This window comes from Pieris napi, chromosome 2 (genome assembly GCF_905475465.1).
Source record: "Pieris napi chromosome 2, ilPieNapi1.2, whole genome shotgun sequence".
Taxonomy (NCBI): Eukaryota; Metazoa; Arthropoda; class Insecta; order Lepidoptera; family Pieridae; genus Pieris; species Pieris napi.
The window spans coordinates 9,334,829-9,357,831 of record NC_062235.1 but is presented as its reverse complement, the minus strand read 5'-3'; the positions used below and the strand labels follow the sequence as shown (position 1 = coordinate 9,357,831).

The 23,003-nt window shown below is 32.6% G+C and overlaps 5 protein-coding genes across 6 annotated transcripts in view; 3 read left to right on the top strand and 2 right to left on the bottom strand.

Annotated features, from left to right (window-relative positions):
- Positions 1-7,443, bottom strand: part of LOC125062993 (rootletin) — a 100,601-nt gene extending 93,158 nt beyond the window's left edge. Inside the window, exons 1-3 of the mRNA XM_047669180.1 lie at positions 7,264-7,443; positions 3,272-3,758; positions 594-707 (exon numbers count right to left, since the gene is read on the bottom strand). Of these exons, the coding sequence (XP_047525136.1) occupies positions 594-707; positions 3,272-3,658 (501 nt within the window). The 5' untranslated portion in view covers positions 3,659-3,758; positions 7,264-7,443. The remainder of the gene's footprint in view (positions 1-593; positions 708-3,271; positions 3,759-7,263) is intronic.
- Positions 1,257-3,275, top strand: LOC125062994. The gene is made up of 2 exons (XM_047669184.1): positions 1,257-2,537; positions 2,612-3,275. The coding sequence occupies exons 1-2, from the start codon at positions 1,284-1,286 to the stop codon at positions 3,254-3,256; spliced, it is 1,899 nt and encodes a 632-aa protein (XP_047525140.1). The 5' UTR covers positions 1,257-1,283; the 3' UTR covers positions 3,257-3,275.
- A 1,853-nt stretch (positions 7,444-9,296) lies between the features above and the next one.
- LOC125057729 (serine/threonine-protein kinase PAK 2) lies at positions 9,297-14,558 on the top strand. Its single transcript, XM_047661589.1, has 2 exons — positions 9,297-10,201; positions 11,560-14,558. The coding sequence occupies exons 1-2, from the start codon at positions 9,496-9,498 to the stop codon at positions 12,351-12,353; spliced, it is 1,500 nt and encodes a 499-aa protein (XP_047517545.1). The 5' UTR covers positions 9,297-9,495; the 3' UTR covers positions 12,354-14,558.
- Positions 14,105-18,848, bottom strand: LOC125057734. 2 transcript variants are annotated; one of them, XM_047661602.1, is made up of 10 exons: positions 18,650-18,848; positions 18,532-18,562; positions 18,249-18,280; positions 18,153-18,173; positions 17,638-17,796; positions 17,133-17,313; positions 16,631-16,881; positions 15,931-16,089; positions 15,355-15,472; positions 14,105-14,828 (listed from the first exon to the last, which is right to left on the bottom strand). In XM_047661602.1, exons 1-10 carry the CDS (start codon positions 18,695-18,697, stop codon positions 14,809-14,811), a joined length of 1,020 nt encoding a protein of 339 aa, XP_047517558.1. In that variant the 5' UTR covers positions 18,698-18,848; the 3' UTR covers positions 14,105-14,808. The 2 variants fall into 2 exon arrangements, with proteins under 2 accessions (XP_047517558.1, XP_047517567.1); XM_047661611.1 differs by having other exon boundaries at positions 18,677-18,848.
- Positions 18,849-20,450: 1,602 nt separating this feature from the next.
- Positions 20,451-22,565, top strand: LOC125062342 (lipoma-preferred partner homolog). The gene is made up of 3 exons (XM_047668185.1): positions 20,451-21,353; positions 21,509-21,744; positions 22,052-22,565. The coding sequence occupies exons 1-3, from the start codon at positions 20,574-20,576 to the stop codon at positions 22,290-22,292; spliced, it is 1,257 nt and encodes a 418-aa protein (XP_047524141.1). The 5' UTR covers positions 20,451-20,573; the 3' UTR covers positions 22,293-22,565.
- Positions 22,566-23,003: the final 438 nt, after the last annotated feature.

The following is a 23,003-nucleotide window of genomic DNA, read 5'->3' as shown; positions in this document are numbered from 1 at the left end:
AAAACTGACAGCACTAAATTTACAAAAAAGCACATAATCAAACTTACTATAAAAATAAAACAAATAATTAAATTTAAATCAAGGGTAATTATTGTAATAACAACACAAATTTTTAAAATATAGCGCCTGATACTGATGACGAGCATAATATTTTCTTTAATTTTTTTTTTTTTAATATAATACTTTCACGTTTCCTAGGTTCCATCAATTGTTATTTTATCAATAAATAATGACATTAAAAAGATAGACAATAATATAGCTTCATAACTTTACAAGTAATTTGAAAATTATCTGCGCCTGATCGTTTATGAATGTAAAATGTTACAATAATCTGATCAGGCAACATATAGTATGTTATTTCAATTCAAACACTTTTCTTATGTCTCATTGTATTTTTTATTTCAAAATCGAATATACAGCGTGATGTAAGGTCCTTAAACCGGATAAATATGCAGTTTTATATTTCGGGATAGTCGAAATTTGATGGTAGAGCTGATCAGTAACCTAAGGGCGAAGTTATATGAAACAGACATTAGCTTGAATCACGTACATGAAATCGTAAGAAAAGTAATCATTATGTAAAAAAGACCAACCAATTTATGGCACTGCGCTCTTGTGTCTCTTCGCGCTGCTTGTTCTAAGGCGTTGTGCTTGGCAACCTGCGCGCGTAACTCAGCGGCGCGGGCGCACTCCGCCGCCTGCGCAACCTGCAAAGTGAGATATAAATCGTTAATTTGCATTAATTATTTTTTGGCTTTGAATTAAATTTAACGTAAATTATAAAAGTAAGCTGTCAGCAAGCCCAGATCGCTTCGATTGCCTTAAGGAAGTTATATAAATATATTATTAAATAAGTATGTTTAAAGTTTTAAAGCATTTCGTAGTATGGCCTGTTAACCAATGCTTGTTGAATTCTTCCAGGGTTTGATTAGAATATACACAACATCAAAATTGTTAGTGAACTGACGCAGAAATGTGTTTATCATATGCTCTATTAGGCTTTTAGGACACACAAAACATTAATAATAAAAAAGAAAACTAAACATTTACCTAAATATAACATTATTTTTAATGAAAGTCAAACGTTAATGATCGCACGTTATATCGAAAACTGTCATCGCCAGAATCATTAAACGCTGCCAATATTTTCTTTGCGCCTTAATTGACATGCTTTTATAACACTGTCATATCTCATCAGATTGCTTACGCCCCCTATTAATTCTAAAGCGACCTTAAACTTCGCAGTTTGCCAGAAAAGCCGTAACTTTCAACACGTATTCAAAATGAAACTCGAAATACGTGTATTATGGCTTCTTCCATGTCTTAGTTTGTGTCTAAAACCAAATAGTGTTCTCTACAAGGAAATTTTTGAGTATCATAACGAAACGTTCTTCAAAGCGGAATATGCATATGAAGTCGTGACGAAAATATTCAACGCATACAAGCAATGGTTCTTTACTATAACGTTCTGCGAATTCACATACTTCGAAAATAGAATTCTGAAATACATTGAAAACTACGGCGATGGATACCCGGTGATGTTACTCAGCGGTTGCCCAGACACTAACAACACTAAAGTAAAACCAAAAATTAATAAACATGGTCAAACAGCATACGTGGTTACTTCAAATGATTTATCAATAGAGGAAAGTGAATTCGCCATAGAAGCATTTATACGCACGGGAGTATTCCAACCAAGAGCTGCCGTTATATTTGTTATCAAAACACCTGTACAAGTTGATAGCTATTTCTTCTATACGATGAAGAATCACTTCGAACTGTTGTGGAAGAGAAGAGTTACCAACTCTGTCTTGGTTTTGTGGTCAGAAGGCTTAAGAATATATGCCTACAATATCTTTTATAAAGAAATAAAAGATATAACAGATGTTAAATATGTAAATGAAATTTTTGCGCGTCAGTTTGATGATCTTTTTGGACATGAGCTTAAAATAAGTGTGTTTAGAAAAATTTATACGCATAATAATACTGGCGCAATAGATTGTAGTTCAAGATTAGTTCATACAATAGTAGAAACATTTAATGCAACATGCAAACCGTTACCGCCGCGTGATGGAAATACAGTAGGTGATTTATTAGAAAACGGAACCGCAACAGGAGTGACAGCGGATTTAATAGACGGGTATTCAGACCTAGAGCTCAATTCACGAATTCTAAAAACTTCATACTATGGATATATCGATACCACCTATCCATTGGTGCAAGACGAATTATGCTTTCTGATAAAAAAATCTAAGAAGCAGTCCACATTTACGACAACTTTAAAACTCATTTCAACTGAAATGCTAGTATTGCTTATGTGCAATGTTGTTTTGTTTATAGCAATAACACTAATGGTTCGTAAAGTTGAAATGCAACTTTGGCAATTGAATGATAACAGAACCACATCAGAGACTATATTGGATTTATTCAAGTGTTTTATTAGACAAACTGTAGAACTAGCGTTTTCGGGACAAATATTTAGATGTGTTGTATTAATGATCATGCTATATTCTTTAGTCGTTGACTGCGCTATAGACGTAAGTAAATCATTATCATTGTTATTTTTAGTGTATTATTATAATGGATATAATATATGGTTAAAATATTTCAGGGAATCATAACCTCAGCCATTGCCTATCCAAGATATAAACCAGACATAAACACGTTATCAGAATTATTTAAAACCAATCTTGCTATCGGTGTACATACTCGTCACATGGGAATATTCAACAATAGCCTTAGCGATGAATATTATGAAAAAATTCATGAAAGAATTGAAATCGTATCTGATCAAAAAATCAAAGAAATAATTGACCAACGAAAGTTCGAGTATGCACTTTTGTTAAGAAAATCAGAAGCTTTATATTTAAGTAATAAACCTTCAAATATTGTAACTGGACGGCCAATCTTTCACACAGTCGAAGACTGTCCTGTACCGTGCTCAATAGTGTATGGGTTACGTTATGGAAGCCCATATTTACAAAGATTAAATAATATTTTGAATCATTTTAATCAAGGTGGGATCTTGCAGTATTGGACTAAATCTGATGATGCCTCTGAGAGGCATGGAAATTCTTTATATTCTGGCAATAACCAAGAAAGAAAACCATTGAATACAACTAATCTTCGAGAAGTGTTTATAGTAACATTGGTAGGTATTATAACAAGTATTGCTACCTTTATTGGTGAGGTTATTCTCATACGATTTCCTAAATTATTTTACCGTTTTAAAATATTCAAACTTAAACCAACGTAATTGTAACGTGCTTACCTTGATTTTTTCTTGAAGGCCCCTATTTGTTGCTTTTAAAGACTGAATTTCAGTTGTAAGCCGTTTTAATTCCACGAGTTTATTAGATCCGAATAAGTCTTCTGGTTTTTCTGTTCTATTTGGTGACCTTAATTGTTTTTCTAATAGATCTTCTTTCTTTTTATATTCAGTCTTTAAATTTCTGATAGTGCTTTCGTATTGGGCCTTCAGCGCTCTACCCTCGCTCCGCTCGATGTCGAGCGACTTCTTCATGGTTGCGTTTTCAAACCTTAATCGTTCAACGAGACTCTTCAATTTATTCAGAAAAGCATCGTCGACTGATCGTTTGTGTTCATCAGCTGCCACGGTGGATATTTGGCTGGAGGTCGAACTGTCGGTGGAAGCCATTTTTAAACGTCACCGACTCGTATATTCGGGAAATCTCGATCGTCCGCGGTCTTTCGCCTAACTATAGTCAATTGTGGTCGTTTCTGTGATTGATGAGGTCCTGAAAACGATGAATAAAGGAATTAGCGATCTACTTATGTCTCCTGTGTTCATTAGTTACATTACTTTACGCCCTTTTTAGGAAATTCCGGTAGGCACACGTCTTATTACCGGCACGTGTTTAATCAGTATCGATTGATATTATTTTGTATGTAGGTATTAAGAAATATAGTTCCTTGTGTAAAACGAATCACGTTAGTTGATAATAAACAATGTCGTTGGAAGTTACATAACTTATACAGCCGTTTCATCGATGTGTCCAACATGGGGGTTATTGTGATGACATTAAACAGATAGTTGAAAAACTGCGAGACATGAAGTTTAGACCTGCGTTAACCTACACAAAGAGTTCCAAAGAGGAAACATACTTGTAATTCAATAACGAGAGGCACAGTATTCGAGGACGGTGCAATTGTGCTGATTAACAAGCTAAATTGAGCCTGCTGCGAGATCGTACGAGTTATCACACGTATAAAGGTACATTTATAAAGGTACTGGTAAATAGTAAATAAGCTAAAGTTGTTTATGTAAACATCGGGTTAGTGTAGAGCATAATTGTTTCAGAAGTCGTTACACATTCTAGAATATAAAATGTTTTTCCCAGGGTTCGAAATCCACATTGTAATAACTGTAAAAATCGGTAATTTATAGGAGAGATACATTTTTACTGTAATATTCCCTGAGCTTAGCAACGATTTTTATTAAATGAATCATACTTTGTTCTTTCGTAAATATCCTCGCAATGTTGGGCTATAAGGATATCCAAAAATATTCGCGCACTCATGCGCATCATAATATTGCGACAGTACGAGTATGTGACATATGAATATATATAGTTATATGTCCGGCCGATCTGACTAATTCTATATTGGACGGTGCGCGCGGTCGCATATCCAGAGAATCCAATTTTATTTACATTACTTGCTGTTAAAAAAAAACCTAGCTTATTCGTTTGACGAATATATTTATTTACATAATATAAAGCTCCTTGAGTGAGTTGCAATGTTTTAGGTGATAAATAGGCCCCATAGACTATTCATCATCAACTAATCAAAATTTATAATTATTAATTCCGTTATACTTCCTATTGCATATTTTTTGCCTTGTTTTTTTATATTAGAGTTTTAATATAATCAGTTTCTACTTCCACAGAAGTAGAATATCCCTAAAATATGTAGGTATTAGTCGTGGGAAGATTCACTTTTTGTATTGTAGTAGGAGGCAAGGGCGTAACCTCGTTTAACTCGATTCTATAGGTACTTAGATATTTGTGCATCATATAATATTTTACTACTAATATCATATACAAATTTAGATGTAGATGGCACTTATCAAAACTTTTTTATGTGCTTATTCATAACTCGCTCGTATTGTCAAAACATCGTGAGGAAACCGGCATGCCTTGGTGCCAAAAATCGATGGCGTGGATTCGGACTTAGTTTAGTCTCGTTTCTGAATCTTAGGGTTAGATTCAAGGCGCTAAGTGCTCTCTCAAATCAAGTAGTTTTGCTATGTATGTTAAATACCGACTTCAAATTAGTAATAGTATGTCGACCCTTACCCTTGAACTGATTTTAATGCTAATTTCGTTTACATAACATAAGTCGTTTTCATAAAACCTATGAGCTATCAAAATTTTCTGTGTTGATGATACCGTCTGGACAGATTATATGAAACAGATTTATAATTGTCTTTGATACATTACGTTTGGATTAACGGACAAAATATAGTTACAATGATATTTATAATTTAAAAAAAGTGCGTGCGTACAAAGTACACATGTCAGAAGTAAAACTTCAAAAACTAATTTTTAAGTCTTGTTCATATTTATACAAATCTAAAAATTTCAGAGACTTAGAGGGAGGGAGAAAGGAAGATATATGTTAGTAATTTAATGAATTTAATTATTGTAATTAAAATATTAAGTGTCTAAAATTAATACAAATAATAATAAAAAATAGTTTAATTTATTTCTTCGATTATAAGGCATTTTAATTTACAATTTGTCATTTGAGATTTCAATAAATTATTTTGCATAAAATATAAAATACTAATATTTTATAAATTCTCTTTACGCAATTTTAATTTTAAAAATATAATTTCTATAAGGTAATTCGCCTTTCTCACTCTCTCTCAATCGGTCTCAATCGCTCTCTCTCTTTTCTTCGACAAAAACGCTGCACATATTCGTGACGTATCCGTAAAAATTTTAACCTCATGCGCCTAAGAAGTTTCACTTCAAAAATATGTTTAGGTCAGTTAATTTTTCAAAAATTAATAAATGTATTACTATAGTAAGGTTATATAAATAGCTAAGTATAGTTAAATTATTCCATCGATTCTCAATCGGCACCCCACTAATAACGCTAAGCAACCGACGACACAAACATAAACTAACTAAAATAGTTGCGGGCTACTGAACCCTTTCAATTTTCATAAGGTTTAATGTGCGAGAGACTAAACTAATACCACATTTTCTAAAACAAGCTTTAGTTATCAACCCTATAATTCTATTAACTACAATTATAATATATTGACGTTCGATAGCACGTGACTCTATACTTTATAGATTTAAGAAAAAATTTACAATTTGCATGCTCTGTATAAAAGATCTTTACTTACTCTATTTAATAACAAATTAAAAAGGTCCTATGCGTAATGTTTATACGTATTAATATTTTCTTTACTGGAAGATAATATTCATAATTCACCTAAAATCTAAAATACCTGACCTTCGTAAAGTCTCGATTCAGCTTAATGCTCGTATTTCATGGCGACGCGCCAACTTCCCGACATACGTCACTTTTCATAGGAAATTGTAATGTAATTGTGTAATATCTATATACAAATTAGAGTCAGCATGTAACCGGAAATCTTATTAATTACTCTATTAATCTAAAATTGTAAGTTTTTGAGTATACTTCACTTTTAATTTAAATACAAGTCAGGCGGCCTAGTTGTGTTGTGATGTAGTTTTTTATTAATGCATTCATTATTCTATGAATTAGTCTACACTTTTATGATTAGTATTAGTATAAAGAATTAGCAATACTGGATTTCATAGCTAGACAAATATTCAGACAGGGCAGGGACCTTACTATCGCTTTATCGCCGGTGTTTGTAAGTCTATAAATCCAGCGTTAAGTAGAAAATTTACTAATAAGATTTACAAAACAAATAGAAAACAAAATAGAAGGAAAGTCATTGTGTAAGTATTATTCATAATTCAGTAGGTACTGGATAAATAAGGATGTATAACCTCCAATATTGACAGTACCTACATTTGAAAACACACATCATTAACTTCATTAATAATTCTCGTTTGTAATGTTTACAAGGTTTATTATTTTTGTAGTACAGGAAATATTTTAGTTTCATGGAACAGTTGGAAAAAATTTTTTTTGACACATTGTACACAGGGGCGCGGGCTGGTTTAATGTAATAGTTAGGAAACACATGATAGGCTAGGCTAGTGTCCTATTTCGCATATTAACAATATCGATTACCTTACAAAGAAGAATCCTTTAACATCCTTAACACTGTTTCCACTAAGGTTACACACAATTTATTGTCGTCACCCAAAAAAAAATCTAAGAGGTGAAAATCCTTCGTTGCTATTATTATTTATTTTTATGGATAACGACAGGCGGACCGCGCGGAGTGGACGCCAAGACTGAAAATGACTGTGGGCGGCACGGCACCCGCCCAGCGATCGCGTCACACAATAACGAAATATTTAGGCCATCTAATTTGTTAATAAGATAAAATCTGCCTAACACAATTTGTCAATGTTATTTGTTTATTAAATGTATATGTAATGCATACTATTTTCTTTGAAGAATAAAGAAAAATAATCTCTACAAGTGTGTCAAAAAATTTAATATGTATATATAATGTATATATGTAATACTATACATGACAATTATTACTATGCAACGTTATCAATCCATAAATACCAGATGTCGGCATATCACTTTTATCAAAAACATACAGATCTTGTAAACAACTTCAAAGTCTGTATAATTGTATATTTAACTAGATGTTACCGTGTAAAATTGCATTTAAAAGTTGCAAGTTAAAAATATCTTACCTAGTTCCATGATTTCGTCTTTTACGCTTGACTTGCAGCCGCATATGAAAAAGAGCCGATGAGTAAATCCCGAAGTGATTGACCTGAAAATAACACACGCTCCAACAATTGTTTACGATAGAAATGTTCACGCCTTCACTGTTCTTATTTTGGAAGTTTTAACACACCAATAGATAGAACATAAATTAAATGTGCTTTTGTAAACAATATATTTGTGGAGACATGCAAGTGGACTTCGTTTTTATATAAGGTTTTTGGTTAGTTGTTTTATAAGATAATTGAGAAGTAGTAGTTTTTACTGGATAAAATTGCTAATTTCCTAAGATATCTGAAAATTTATAAATCAGTTTATACGTAGGTAAGCAAAACTAAAATAATTAGGGGGTTTTCGAAGTACCATGAAAAATGCCGCCATTAAGTCGCTCTGTGCTCTAGGTAAACCCTGAAGGCTCGGTTTTCGCATACGAGAAACCTTCTGGTTTGGCGAGGCCAAACCCTGATTTACTTACGGCGATGACAGGCTAAGGAAAACAAGAAATGATTCAGACGCAAACCTATATCCAACGGGTAGTTAGGTACCAGAACTTTTAGTAAAGGTTTTGGAACCTCACTACTCATTGTAGGTATACCTGTCTAAAGACTCAAAAGCTGTCAATGGTAACGTCGTCACCGATACAATCGGAAATCAAAAGGTAAAATATCATTGATTACAAAATTATGTTATATTTGTTCTAAAATAACTATGTAAAAGATATTATAATGAGTGTATTGTACGTGTATGATTTTGTGAGGTTCATTCAGAACCATTCAATATACATATTATGTATATTGTACTTATCAAAACTTGAACAAACCCAATACGTTTAGAATTTTTTTTTAATAAAAACAACTTAAATGAGTAACACATACCTATTCCTAACAAATCTACCATTGTTAAATCAATAATATTAGTATAAACTCTACTCATCAATGTCTTTATTTGGAAACAATCGTATACAACATAAAACTATCCGGTCAGTATATGCTAGTGTTAAAATATATGTAATGATAACGCAGCGATATCTGAAATTACTCTTTATTTTAAAAAAGTTTACGTTTAAAAGTGGTTATAATATTAATAAAGATGATTCATTCAAAACATGAAATTCCTCAGGAAGTTCCTATTTAAGTATTGCCAACACAAATTAAATCAAATAATTGCCATTTAACAAAAGCGTTCCATTATACACGTTAATTGTTAATTTTGATTGAAAAGAAAATAAACATTAAACATTGTTTCTCAAACTATTATATTATTTGTTTCAAAACTAATTTATTATATAAAAAAATATCAGCAGTTTCCAGAAAAAACAACACCAAAATGTAAAATTATAGATTACTTTGCAAACCGTAAGTGTAGCGTCAAATGCGTCAAACGAATTCGATAATTCCAATATTATGACTTTGACATTTTAAATTGATAAATTCCATCTGCCCGAATGTTCAGCTATAAGTTTGTCCGTCCGAGATTACTGATTAGCCACTCCTATCTTGGCAATACTTAATTAGTTTTAATTTATGACCATTTAAGCAAGAAATGTAGTTTTGTGTGGTTTAATGTGATTATGGTTCTTGTGTTTTTATTGTTACGGATCCAAAAGAATACATAATGACGGGACGCTCGGGCCGAGGTGTTTTTGGGAAGCTGTTCTCAAAGAAACAACTTAATAAGGATGAAAGGGTTCAAGAAATCGGCATGCCGACCAATGTGAAACAACACATACACGTTAGTATGAATTCTGAAACCGGAATGTTAGAGGGCTTACCTGCATCATGGTTGAGACAGCTGAATGCACAAATCTCGCCAGCCGAACAAAGCGAAAACCCCAATGCGGCTATACAAGCTGTTGCCTTTCACAACTTCCACGTCCTAAAAAAAGAACAAGCCGAAAAAGAACCATGCAAACCTATCATAACAGAAGAAGCTATCACAAAAGAAGGAATAGAAATAAAGAAGTTTATAGCCAAAAAAAATGCTCACCAAAGTCAAGATTCAGATATTTCAATAGGCCAAAGTAGTGAAGAGGATGTTGGAAGTAGTACAGACACATTATCACAGAGACAAACCATGCCTGCAGCTCCTACCAAGAATAGTATAAAGAAAAAGGATGCTGTGATGGATTTAACAGCGGTGGTCCAAGACCTTACTCTTATAGGTACAGAACCTGAAGAGAGTCCAATTCTTAGGAAAAAAGAATTAATAAATGCAGCAATGAGTGATGAGGAAATTTATGAGGAACTAAGAAGGATTTGTAATAAGGATGATCCATATGTAAGATTTGAAAGAGTCAAACAACTTGGTGCTGGAGCTTCAGGTAAATATTTGATAAGATGTTTCATGTTATAGGTTATATAACAATGTTTTATTAATATTATGAAATTTGTATACACTCTTTACATCTATAACTCAAATTCTTAAAAATTAAAACCTTATTAATATAATATTTTCTATGATTTAGAATTTTCATTTAAATTTAATAATATTTTATATTTGCTATATATTTTCTTCTATTTAAATGTAGCTTCAGTAATAAAATATATAGTTATTTATACAATGTAAATAACATGAACACAAAAAATTCTAATATCCTGTCTTTGTTAAGATCAAAATTCACAAAACCTTGACTAAAGATTTGTTCGCATAATTTTAACTTTATGATGTGGATTTTATAATGTTTACAAAATTAGTTTTTGTGCCATTTAAACTGCTTTCCTAATTATGTTATCTTAATAACTCCACTGTCTTAAGGAAGTTAAACATATTAAAGACCTTAATCAAGGTGAGTGAGGCAACAGTTTTGCATAAGCCACAAAAAATGCATACTAAATGTTTCAAATTGTTCTGTGAAGTAGGAACATAATATCTATTATCTTATCATACATGACCTTGATTGTGATTAAACATTGTATTGGCTTTTCGTACATATGGATGAAGTGCTCTTTTACTGATGTTTACAGTACTGTCTTTTCAGTTTATACAAAAGTTATCAGCAGTACAAATTAAGGCTGCATTGTTTATGGAAAAATATGGTTTTCATGGTCATTATAAACAAGCGCTTACAAGTCTTAAAGTATGTTTAATGTGTTGTAATTAAGATAAAATCTAATTTATCTTGGTAACAAATTAACACAAGCTTAGTGTAGGTTCAATAAAATTAATAACAACATAACATTTATTGTCTTTCAAATATTGTAACTCTTATTTTACAGAATAAAGTTCTCAACCTCTTTATTAGCCTGATACCCCTAGAGATGCTATAACTTTGGCTTCTCAAAATTTCTAATTAAAAAGGCCTAAATCCAAAAAAGATGTATTTCTTTTTCTACACCATACATTTATAAATGGATTATTGGTGTTTTTGAAATCACATAACTTAAAATTCTTATAATGTTGCATTCAAAGTTTAAGTTATTTTAGGGATTTTTTTTCGTTTTATTTACAGAAGCCCTTCTTACCACAATTACTACTGTATATCAAAAGTTTGAATGGAGTTTTACAATCTCTTAATTTGTTTTGACCTTGAGGTGATTATTAAAGTAGTAGTTCATATTTACTATTTAAAATCAACCTATATTAACCCTAAAAAGCATGTCTTTTGACATCAAGAAGCCTCATTAGGCATAGACATATTATAAAAACTTTTACCTACTAATTTGAAAAAAACATTTCCAGGTGTGGTGTTTGTTGCTATAGACAGCAAAGACAATTCAAGAGTGGCCATCAAAGATATTGATCTAACTAAACAAACAAAAAAGGATCTTATTCTTAATGAAATCAATGTTCTAAAGGGCTTCAATCACAAAAATTTAGTGAACTTCCTTGATTCTTTTTTAAGTTATGACCACTTATGGGTTGCTATGGAACTATTAGATGGAGGCTCGTTAACAGATGTAGTCACAGAAGTGGTAATGAAAGAAGGCCAAATAGCTGCAGTTTGCCGTGAAACCCTCCAAGCTATTGCATTCCTGCATTCAAAAGGCACTATTCACAGAGACATTAAATCTGACAATGTTCTTTTGGGTATGGATGGCACTGTCAAAGTAACCGATTTTGGATTTTGTGCCAACATAGTCGGAGACGAGAAGAGACAGACAATGGTTGGAACTCCATATTGGATGGCACCAGAGGTTGTCAAAAGAAAGCAATATGGAAAGAAAGTGGATGTGTGGTCCCTGGGAATAATGGCAATTGAGATGATTGAAGGTGAACCTCCATACATGAAGGAAACTCCATTGAGAGCTCTATACTTTATAGCTGCTGTTGGCAGACCAAAGATACCCAGGTGGGATAAACTTTCACCTGCTTTCCAAGACTTCTTGGATAAATGTTTGCAAGTGGATGCTGATGACAGAGCAACAGCGGAAGAACTGTTAGAGCATCCATTCCTTGATTGTGCCATGGAATTACGAACGTTGACGCCACTCATAAAAGCCGCGCAAAGGATCCTTCACAAGAATTACGACTGAATATTTCAGACTGGTAAACTAATTTTATACTGATTATACTATGCAATAAATTTATATGCCATTTTTGATGTTCTTACGGAGAGTAGCCGTTTCATATTTATAAATATAAGAATTTTCGTGATGGAGATGAAACATTTCGTCCAAATTTTCAGTGCCAAGAAAAATAGATTGAATATTTTTCTGAGTCATTAGAATGTATTGGTTAAGTAAGGCTACAAAAGTACTAAAAATAATGCTACGTGACTGGAGACGTAACGACAAAATACGACGAGATAAGGATAAAACTGTCAGGCATTGTATTTTAGTTATGTCCACAAAGCACCATTAGGTATCTGACTATAGATATGTTTAAAATATTGATACTTGATCATGTTCAAAAGTCAATGTACACAAGAAACATCGTTTAGTTAAGGTATGTAAGTGCTTCATGTTAAATATGTGCCGACTTTGTCTTATCTTTGCTTTAGTAGATTTATCGTATCCAAAAATAATGATAACAAACCATTTAATTTCCTAGATTAAGATAATAATTATGTAATGTTAAGGGTTTTTTCACAAATAGGTACATATAGAATTATGCTTTTAGTTACTTAAAGATTATCGTCCAGGATTTAAACGATTTTATTACTGGCTGTTTCGGAAGCCCTCTTGTTAAATTGAACTATTATTTTGTATTTTCTTATGAAAAGTACATTATTGATTCAAGGAAAATACTCAGGAGCGTTAATAACTTTCTTGACATTCTTATTTTTCTATTGCATTTAAATGAGATATAAAAAAATCTAGAGTTATCTGCCTAATGAATTCTCGGTATTACTTAATTTGTTTACGTTTTTGTGATAATAATATTACAACATGCATCAAACAATCACACAGAATAGCGTGTTGTACTCGAAACTATTCTTAACCAATTCGTTCCTTTTAACAGGATAATTGGTGTTCTATTGTATTTTATGTGTGACGTCATCACACACGGAATTGATTTCACCAATATTCAGATATCCTTACACGTACGTACGTAGTGTTGAATTTCAAACAAGTGTATTAGGATGCTTGAGTGTAACTTTTTGTATCGAAACTACTATATGAATAAAAGAAAACGGTATTAAATGAAAAAAAAAGGTAAATTATTTTCATATTCCATGCATTTTTCATACATTCCTGACAATCTGACTCTATATTTTTATTGACTTTTATTCTATTTCTAAGCTTTATACTATATACTCTTATCAATAACGCAATATTTTTTGTAACTATACTACTATAAATGCCGAAGATTCACATTTTTTAAATCTTTGTATTTTAACCATATTCTCCATGCGTCTATGCATTTCATTTTTGTGATTCAATAGTTTAATACTGTATTTCTATAGTCCTGTTAATTTAAATATCTTCTAATTGGTAGGACAAATAATTTTGCAGGACTAAAGATCGAGTTTTTTTTCCACAGTATTGTTTGTGTATTATTTGTGTGAAGCAATATTATTATCGTGGCCATTTTACTATTTAAGATGAAACTGAATCGTCATACCAAGATGTTTAACATTAAGATGTAGAGGATAGTCATCAGGCATAAATAATGAGAAATATTTTTTGTATTATTGTTGTATTAAATTCAAATTATAGTTTTTCGTATTTTGTTATTCAGAAATTCGTCAAGCTTTCTAGATTTAAGGTTATGTGGTATAATGGTTATTGTGAAGTCATGTAGGACCAAGAGTGCCTGCTTCTTCATAGAGAGACGGAGATGAAAAATTATGGATTTCAGTAGATTTTATTTAGATTTTATTGAACATCGAATTAAACAAAATCTATTCTATGTGGACAATATGAATTGGTACATGTAAGAATAACTTAAGTCGTATAAATATCAGCAAAGAAGTTGGCCTGTCATAAGTCGATTTTAGGTTTTTCACTAAAGGGCGAACATTCCCCCACCACACAAAACCCGGCCACGTTACCTGCTGATATTTATACAGACTACCTTCAAGACGGTATTATTGGTTTAAAAAATGCTCAAATTATTAAAAAATTGACTGTAATTATTCATCTCGGTCTGTATTATTTTAGCATTTGCTGTCGCACAACGAATTGCATTATTGTATTAAAAGCTATACTGCATAGTTGTAAGGATAACATATACACCAATGACACTTTTTGAACATTTTATTAATAGTTGCCTATTAAATTATTTTTATAAACACATGTTTTCTTTCACTATTTTACGACTCCTGTATCCTTGTTTTTAGAAATTAATTCCAATATTTTATATTTCTGATTCAAGTTCTATAGCGAGATATTTATAGCTTAAGGTCACTTAATGATGAAATCAAAATAGTGAGTCAAGTTTTTTATTTCTTACAAGTACGTTAAAAATGTTTAACTTCTTACAAAAATGGCTCAAATTAGAATAGGGACATTTGTATATATAGAACAAAAGTAAGTTACGTTTCCGTTAAACTTCGCCGGATGCAACTGCAAGAAAACAATTTATTACTTCGATTAAAAACATATATAATAACATAATATGATAATTGAGATCAAATCATAAGTGAAAAATATATTGAATTAATTTGCCTCTCACTGTATTAATACAAACTACGTTGTAGTGTAATAGAAATCGCTAAATGTTATTCATATAATTATGGGAATTTTATTCAATCACTTGGCAGAATTGATTTATAATATTTAGACGCACATTTAGTCTCATTAATTGTCAATCAGTTCGAACTTTGGCTGGAATCCACATATTGATAGAGAAAACATCGTGAAAAAAGCTTCACGTCTGAGTATAGAATAACGTATAGGATTTGTTGGAGTCTTATTTGGCGCGAAGACTGGACTTTGAATCTGAGGGTCAGCCCAATAATCGACGATGTAGAAAGCTTATCCCTACTAACTCTAAAAAAAAAGTAGACATCTGGAACCATGACTCATACTGGATATTCGCGCCACTTTATGTATATATTATAATCAAGTCTGTACTTGGATGAATACATACTGTCAATCGGAACTCCATTGTCCTCTGTAAATCCTTCAACACACTCGGGACAAATGGTTGTGTCGCATGGATTCGGTGTAGATGTTGGGAAAGCAGGCGTCAGCTCTACTGGTGGTGGCTTCAAAATATTATATAGCACAGTTAAATAGTGTTTACAAAATATATTGAATTTTACAATATCTAGCCAATTCAATATTTTTTTTATAAAAAGTGTTGAACAATTATGGATTTTGGTTAACATGCTGACAGGGACATAATTATGTTACTAGGAAATTATTGGCTTTTCGTAATTAATTTCCATATGTGTTTTTATGACTAATAACTTTGCTCCATGGTCATTAAATGACTACCAGATAGTCGTTTTTGTTTTAATCTATGGGACCTGAAGCTATGCATTATATGCGTTCAAGTACATATTATTACGTCACGCAATTTTTGAAGATTATTGGACCCCCCCCCCATGTAACGCGCCGTAACCTTTTTCTGTACCCAAGTATAGTAAAACGTTTACCCCAAAATTCGTTACGTTACGTTACCTATACAGGTCTAAAGAAAATATTGTATCTTGGGACGTACCTCAAGCCTATATAAGTATGATAAACGGCATGGATCCCAAGTTGTACACAGGGTGGCATTGTGCATCATATCTTTACGTGGCTCGTCGCCAAAGTAATCGAAGGTAATAACAACATTATTGTCAATCGCACATATACTTAAAAATTCGTCGACTGACACCTGGATTGAGAGAATAAATTGAAAATTGAAATAGAGTTTCGTCCGTAGACCGTAGATATGATCATTTGAGTACATTATACCTTTCTAATACCAGCCAATGATGAACTGATTATTAAAATAGTTAATTAATTTACAGAGTAAGGGGCAGGACGTGCCTCTTGAGCACATATATAATAACACTGTAAGTATTGATGCAAAGTTTTTTCATTGGCGGATATTAGAAGAGTAAAGGGAAGAGTCTTAATAACCTGTATTCATACGTTAATTTGGATTTTATTGTAAGTAAGCACCGGAAAATAGAGTGATTGTTTAAATTTTTATTTAGTGTGTACTGTATAATGCCACCACTGAAAATCAGTGTTGCTGCACTACAACATTTTTTTTCTGTTATTGTCTTTCTAATTACAATAAATTAAGTTTTTTAACTTGTGCCCAAGGTAAATTTTTCTAGTGCTATATCTTCTTTGATTGTTCTTCGTGCTTTCGTAACTAACGTTTAAGTCTCCAAACGTGCGCGTAACTATGACTTAAGTATACTGACTTTTGTTTTATTTCCACAGTCTATTGTGCCGTTTTGGAAATAATTATTTTCCCTTTCCCCATTGCCAAGACAAAACATCCAACCTTCGTGAAAGGAATACTCTATGGGCGCAACCTCTGCTTCTATGCATGGATCGACTGATACGGGAATCGACTGTTTAGAATAAGTACATTTCCTTTCATGCATATTGGCCTGGACTCGATAAGCATCCAAATCAGGTTCAGATCCTTCGGGGCATTTGTAATAATTGCCTGTAATATTGAGGTTGATTAAACAGGAGCTAAGGCATAGAGGAAAGTTACGTAAATAAATTTATAGCAAGGCCGCAAGTAAGAAGAATATGAAGATAAGTTTATAAGTCACTGTACTTGGACAACAGGTCAAGTTTTTATTAATTTTTGACTAAATACTTGATTAATCGGTAATTTGGTAGATGCCGCACTCAGACAAAAATTGTTTGAGGACACCATTTGATACTTTTTGATTTTAAAAAAGAACTTACCATTCTGTATGATATAAGTGGTTTTTTTAGAAGCACTAATAACAGTACGAACTGTGAGTCCATTACCGCCACTCTTGATATTCTCCATAAGCACTTCTTGTGCAGCTCTTTGCTCCCGTGACCACTTCGCTGCCTCTTCAGCAAGGATTTGACGACTTACTTTACCTTCAGATTGCAATGACTGAAATCATAAATATTATTGCGACAAGCAAATTACTAAACATACTTGTGGTTTACTAATTTAATGCATTTAAACATTGTGTTTGACTCCCATCGGAACAACGGACGCAGAAATGTTTTTCCCTGGAGTGGGAGATTATTAATCAAATGTCTACTATACGATATAGCAAGGTTTTTTTTTATTTTTTATTTACATAATACAGTAACATATTTTACTGAGGTAATTTATAAGAAAAGGCTATATAGCAAAAGTAACGGAATATTAATGAGTTTTTATAATTGTTAAAAGTTAAAACTTTATCTTCTATTGATAATAAACAATTACTTGAGGCGGATTTTCCATAATAACGTGTGGTCTGCCGAGTGTATGTTGCCAAATCAATTGAGCAGCAACTTTATGTTTCGTACTGTGATGAAGAGGCTGAATCTGTAGTATGCCGTACCACGCTAGCTCTCGGTAGACGCTATCAGGAAGGTAGCCTGTCTAAAGTAAGTTTTATTATGCTAAGTTGTATCTAATATCTTTGAAGAGACGACGGCGTTTTACATTGCCAATACATTGATTTGTATTGTTACGTTCTTAAAATTGTTCTAATTTAGTTATTCGCGCTGAATCACTGAGCATAGATTTTTTAATACGTTTAAAACTCAAAAAATATATCTTCTTTATCTTCAACAACACAGATAAATAGTTAAGGGACTATTAACCATAGCATCTATCGAAGTAAGTCGATATAATATCTAAACTCTTTCTAAATCATCGTAGCTGTCTCTTTTATTTTATAATCTTAGCTTATTATTAGGCATTGGTCACACGTATGTAAAAAATAGTTTACTTACTGGCATAAAGTCCATATGCCACTGAAAAAAGAAAAAATCATAAGTTAAATAAAGTCTAATTAAAAAAAACTACGTATGTTAACAAAAATATTAAACCTCTTCTTCAGGTTGATCGGTTGGCATCAAATCTGAAAATAAATTACAAAAATCGTAAATAGTAGTTTATAATTTTATTTTAATTAAATGGAATTAGTTCGGTGAGATGAGTTCTTATTGCTTCACTTATGAAACCTGGATTCAAATCCGAATAAATAATACGTTACAATTTGCTTGAGCAGATAATGTAGGTACACATAATTACTGATTTAAATTGATGATAAGAGTTCGGTGGAGGCGGATCAAGAGATGTTTCTAACAATATACATATAAAAAAACATACCTTCATAATCTTGCGTATTTACGATGGTAGCCTAAAACAGTAGATCCAAATACATATTTGTACTTTTCAAAAATAAATTATTTACTTATTATATGTAGCAAATTAAACTAAAACCAACCATTAAATAAATTGCATAATACCCAACTTTTATTGTTCTTTTTGCCATTTTTAATACCGTTGTATTTCAAACAGCTAGTAGTTTCTCAATACGCAAACAAGTTATTATTTTTATCTAATCGTTTGCTTGTTATAGTTTTTCAACTAACCAATTAATCATTTTATTTATAAATATCGTCATGCGGTGATGATTATGTATTTCTATTGTGAATAAAACGTCTTAAATCTAAGTATGGGCAACAGAGACATTGCGTAGTCCCGGTAGTCTTGTATTTGTCTAATCGTTTATTTGAAACATTGATTGATATTTTTAAAGCCGTTCAAGAGTAAAGGAATTCTTAAAATCTAATAATTCGTTAAAAATCTAGCCGCGCCGCGGTACGTAATATAAAAATAATTTACGTTAAAGTCTTTATCAAAAATCATAAATCAAATTTATGTATTGATAGCTAGTATTGAAGTGCCTTAGTACTCTTATGTAAAATGTAGTTTTATCATTATATTAGGTTTAAAAAATTGTTGTATCTTGACACGGGGCAGCCACAGCCACACAGTAGAAGGACAGCCGTTAGGCTACTAATGGCTGTATACAGTATTCTTTCCACACAACACCTGTGACAGGTACAGATAGGACGAGTTTAACTTCTTTCTTTCTTCTGGCTTTCTATGAGCGGCGCTTTCTATTCTGTGTTATTAAATTTCATTGTTTTTTTGCACTACTATTCAAGAACCGACGTCTGAATTGTATGGTGTAATAAACACTTAACTGCCATATTAAATACATGTACAGAAACATGAGGTAAGTAATGAGTAGCGAGAAAGTGGTATTCGAAATATTAATATTAAATATTTAATTATTTCTATAAAAATTATATTTTTACAACCGTACTCTCTGATGTACTATGCTTGATGTGGTCATGTGTGTGGTTAAGCTTGTGTGTCGGTTAGTACCACTTCTACTTCTTGTACCCCAAGCATACCTACGTAAAACCGAATAGTTTTCGAATAGGAGTAGGTAGTAAGGGTAGATTTTTGTATGAAAACGTTAAGTGCCACGTGAATGTAGTGTAAGTGTGAGGTAGCAAAATCAGTTAGTTTAAAAATGTTTCACATAATTATTGTGAGTTCGTGATTTGATGATGATTTCGGATGATGAATTTTCTGAGTTAAAAGAAATAGAAGCCGCAAAGCGGTTGATGACTACCTTGTTGCTCCAATTATCCAGAAAGCTGGAGATCTATTCACGTAGCCACGTGAGACCATAGACTAGAAGCTTCGAGAGAAGCGCTTTATACCACACGGCACACCCGACCGAAAGCTTTCACTATAGGTAATAGGTATCCAAACTATCCGCTAGCGCCTCCCCCTTACATTCCATTGCCTCGGCCTATCTATGCGAAGATTGGATTGGTATTTGGATGTAGTTCTGACTGTACCAGTAAGAACTCCAAATAATCCGATGATTCCAACACCATTCCAAAACAAAGTGCTCAAGGGAATAGTCAATGCTCCCTGGTACATTCGCAATTACGAACTCCATAGGGAATCATTATTGTAAAGAACGTCGCCAGAATAATTTAAAAATTGCTGGAGCCCACGAACAAAGGCTCCACCATCACGTGATTTACCTGACGCTTGGTCACGTGACCATTTTAAAAATCGTTTAGCGTTAGTGGGTCACGCCTGTCGCAAAGCTTGTTTGTCTGGAGAAGGCTTCTAGTTCTACATCGACATGCCCTCGAGAACGATTGGCGAGGGGATTAAAAATACTAGTCTGTGTTGTGTGTTCTGCACTCTGCAGTCTGCAGTGAGCAGTCTGCAGAATCGAATCAGTCATTGATCGTGCTAATATAATTATTTATATTTACTATTAACATTAAATTAGTATTCGTAATAAAAACCACTACTCATAACAGAAATAAAATATGAATACACTTGACAAACAATTGGCTGATTTACGAATATATGCAAATGAGCTAGATGCAAAGTTACAGGATGATATTAATACAACGAAAAGAAAACCATCTATTCCACCCAAAAAATCTAAACCTCCACTGCCGCAAATACCTCAAAGTTATTCTGTAAAGTCTGCGTGTGAGCCGTCCTATTCATCACGACTGGAATCTGGAAGCCGTACCAGTTCTACATACTCAAATCTGGTACCGGTCAAGAGTTGTATTGTGAGAAATTCAGCTAAAGGTAGAAGTGGAGACGTGCTACTATACAGTAACTTAGTGCCTCCTGGCGGCGTGAGTCATGTTTATACTAATGTGCCAATACAACGAAATGCCGAAAACTTTTACGATAGAGATGCAAGATCAGAAGTGTCCAGAATCAGTGATGTGGGAATCCAGTCAAATTATAGCGAGTTACGACGCCCTGGATCCGCTTATCCACCATCATCTGCATCAGTAAACGCACAAGATTTTTCTACTTACGGTGGATCACAGACTTCATCTACATATGAATCATTGTATGAGCCTATTAATCCTCGACCCTGCAGCCAACTATCAGGCACATCACTGTACGGAGGTTATGTTGGTACAACAATAGAATCTACCCCAGAACCAGATGAAGCCTTGTATTGTGGCAACTGTTATCATTGTGGCGAAAAAATTATGGGAGAGACAACTGGGTGTACTGCTATGGAAAGAATATATCACATTAAATGCTTTTGTTGCCAGCAGTGTGGAATCAATCTACAGGTTTGTTAATTTTGTTTATTATTATATTAATTTGAAAATGAATATACTATCAATTTAATTATATGGAACCAACATACTGTCATATACAGTATGTTGGTTATATAAATGGACATGATTAAATTGGTACAATTAATAAAGTTGTGTCTTTATTTTAGGGAAGACCCTTTTATGCTGTACAAGGAAAAGCTCTCTGTGAAAGAGATTATCTGGAGACCCTAGAGAAATGCTGTGTTTGTGGTGATCCTATTTTGGATCGCATTCTAAGAGCTACTGGCAAGCCATACCATCCTCGCTGCTTCACTTGTGTTGTATGCCAAAAGAGCTTAGATGGCATACCATTTACTGTGGATGCTGTTAATAGAATTCATTGCATTGAAGACTTCCATAAAAGGTATACATTGTGTCTAGATTCAAAGGAACTACTAAACTTGCAACCTTGTTAGTTTATCACATATTGGCCCCACAACTTAATAATAAAAAAATAAAAGGAGTAACTCTCATTATTACACGCCACACTACGCTACTTTTTATAATTAATTGATCTAAATCCACTTTACCACTTTCTTTGTAAATAAACAATTTATTTATTTATAAATTTACAATACAATCTTAGAACAATCTTTAAGGCTTTCTTTCTTCTTTTTCAGTCTTAATGATAATGTACACAATTTTGAAGTTAAATTATAATATTCCATCAGATATGCACCACGCTGCGCGCGCTGTCGGGAGCCCATTGTTCCAGAAGGTGGAGCAGAAGAAACAGTACGAATTGTTGCTTTGGACAAGAGTTTTCATATTGCATGCTACTCCTGTGAAGATTGTGGGTCATCGCTTTGCTCAAGGGAAGAAGGTCGTGGCTGCTATCCCCTAGATGATCACCTATATTGTAAGGAATGTAATGCTAGACGCATACAAGATCTTTCAAGAAATATTAACTAGACTGAATTTGTATTAAGATTTTGTTATTGAATTTTTTTTGACCATTTTACAAATACCAGTAAGAACTGGCCAAAGATCAAATCCTCAAAACAGCCATATCAGGGTTTGAGGATTTTAATATACTTGTTGAATGAAGTAAACATTTTTAATTTAACCAATGTGATAAAGATTTATCAGTTTTTGAGCTGTATACTCTATGTAATTCTCTGGTTTTCATTTTTTAAACATACAACTCTTATTGCATAATAGTTTAAAGAATATACAATATCAATTTTAAAAAAAATATGAATCAACGGATAAATGTTTAGTTCAGTTGTTCTTTATATCATTGGCATAAAAACATTTATTGTATTTAGTCTGATAGTGATTTAAATACATGTCATGACATGATTTCACCATCATCGTTAAAGCATTTCTAGTGTTAATGTATCATTCCATGTAGTAAGTAATATAAATGTATTTAAGGCTGTGTAAGAAAAGCACCATTTTTCAGTATTATTTGCAAATGATGTTGTGTGATTAAGTATAAGGTAATTTTATAATACGGACATATATTCCAAGTATTTATAAGTAATAATAATTAATATTGTAAATAAGACAAAGTGAAATCTTTAGCAGGCCAAAATAGGCTTGTACTCTTTGGCACCGCCTATATAATATGCAACTTTTATGTGCGCTCTTCATTACTGCAATATTAATACTAAATGTTGT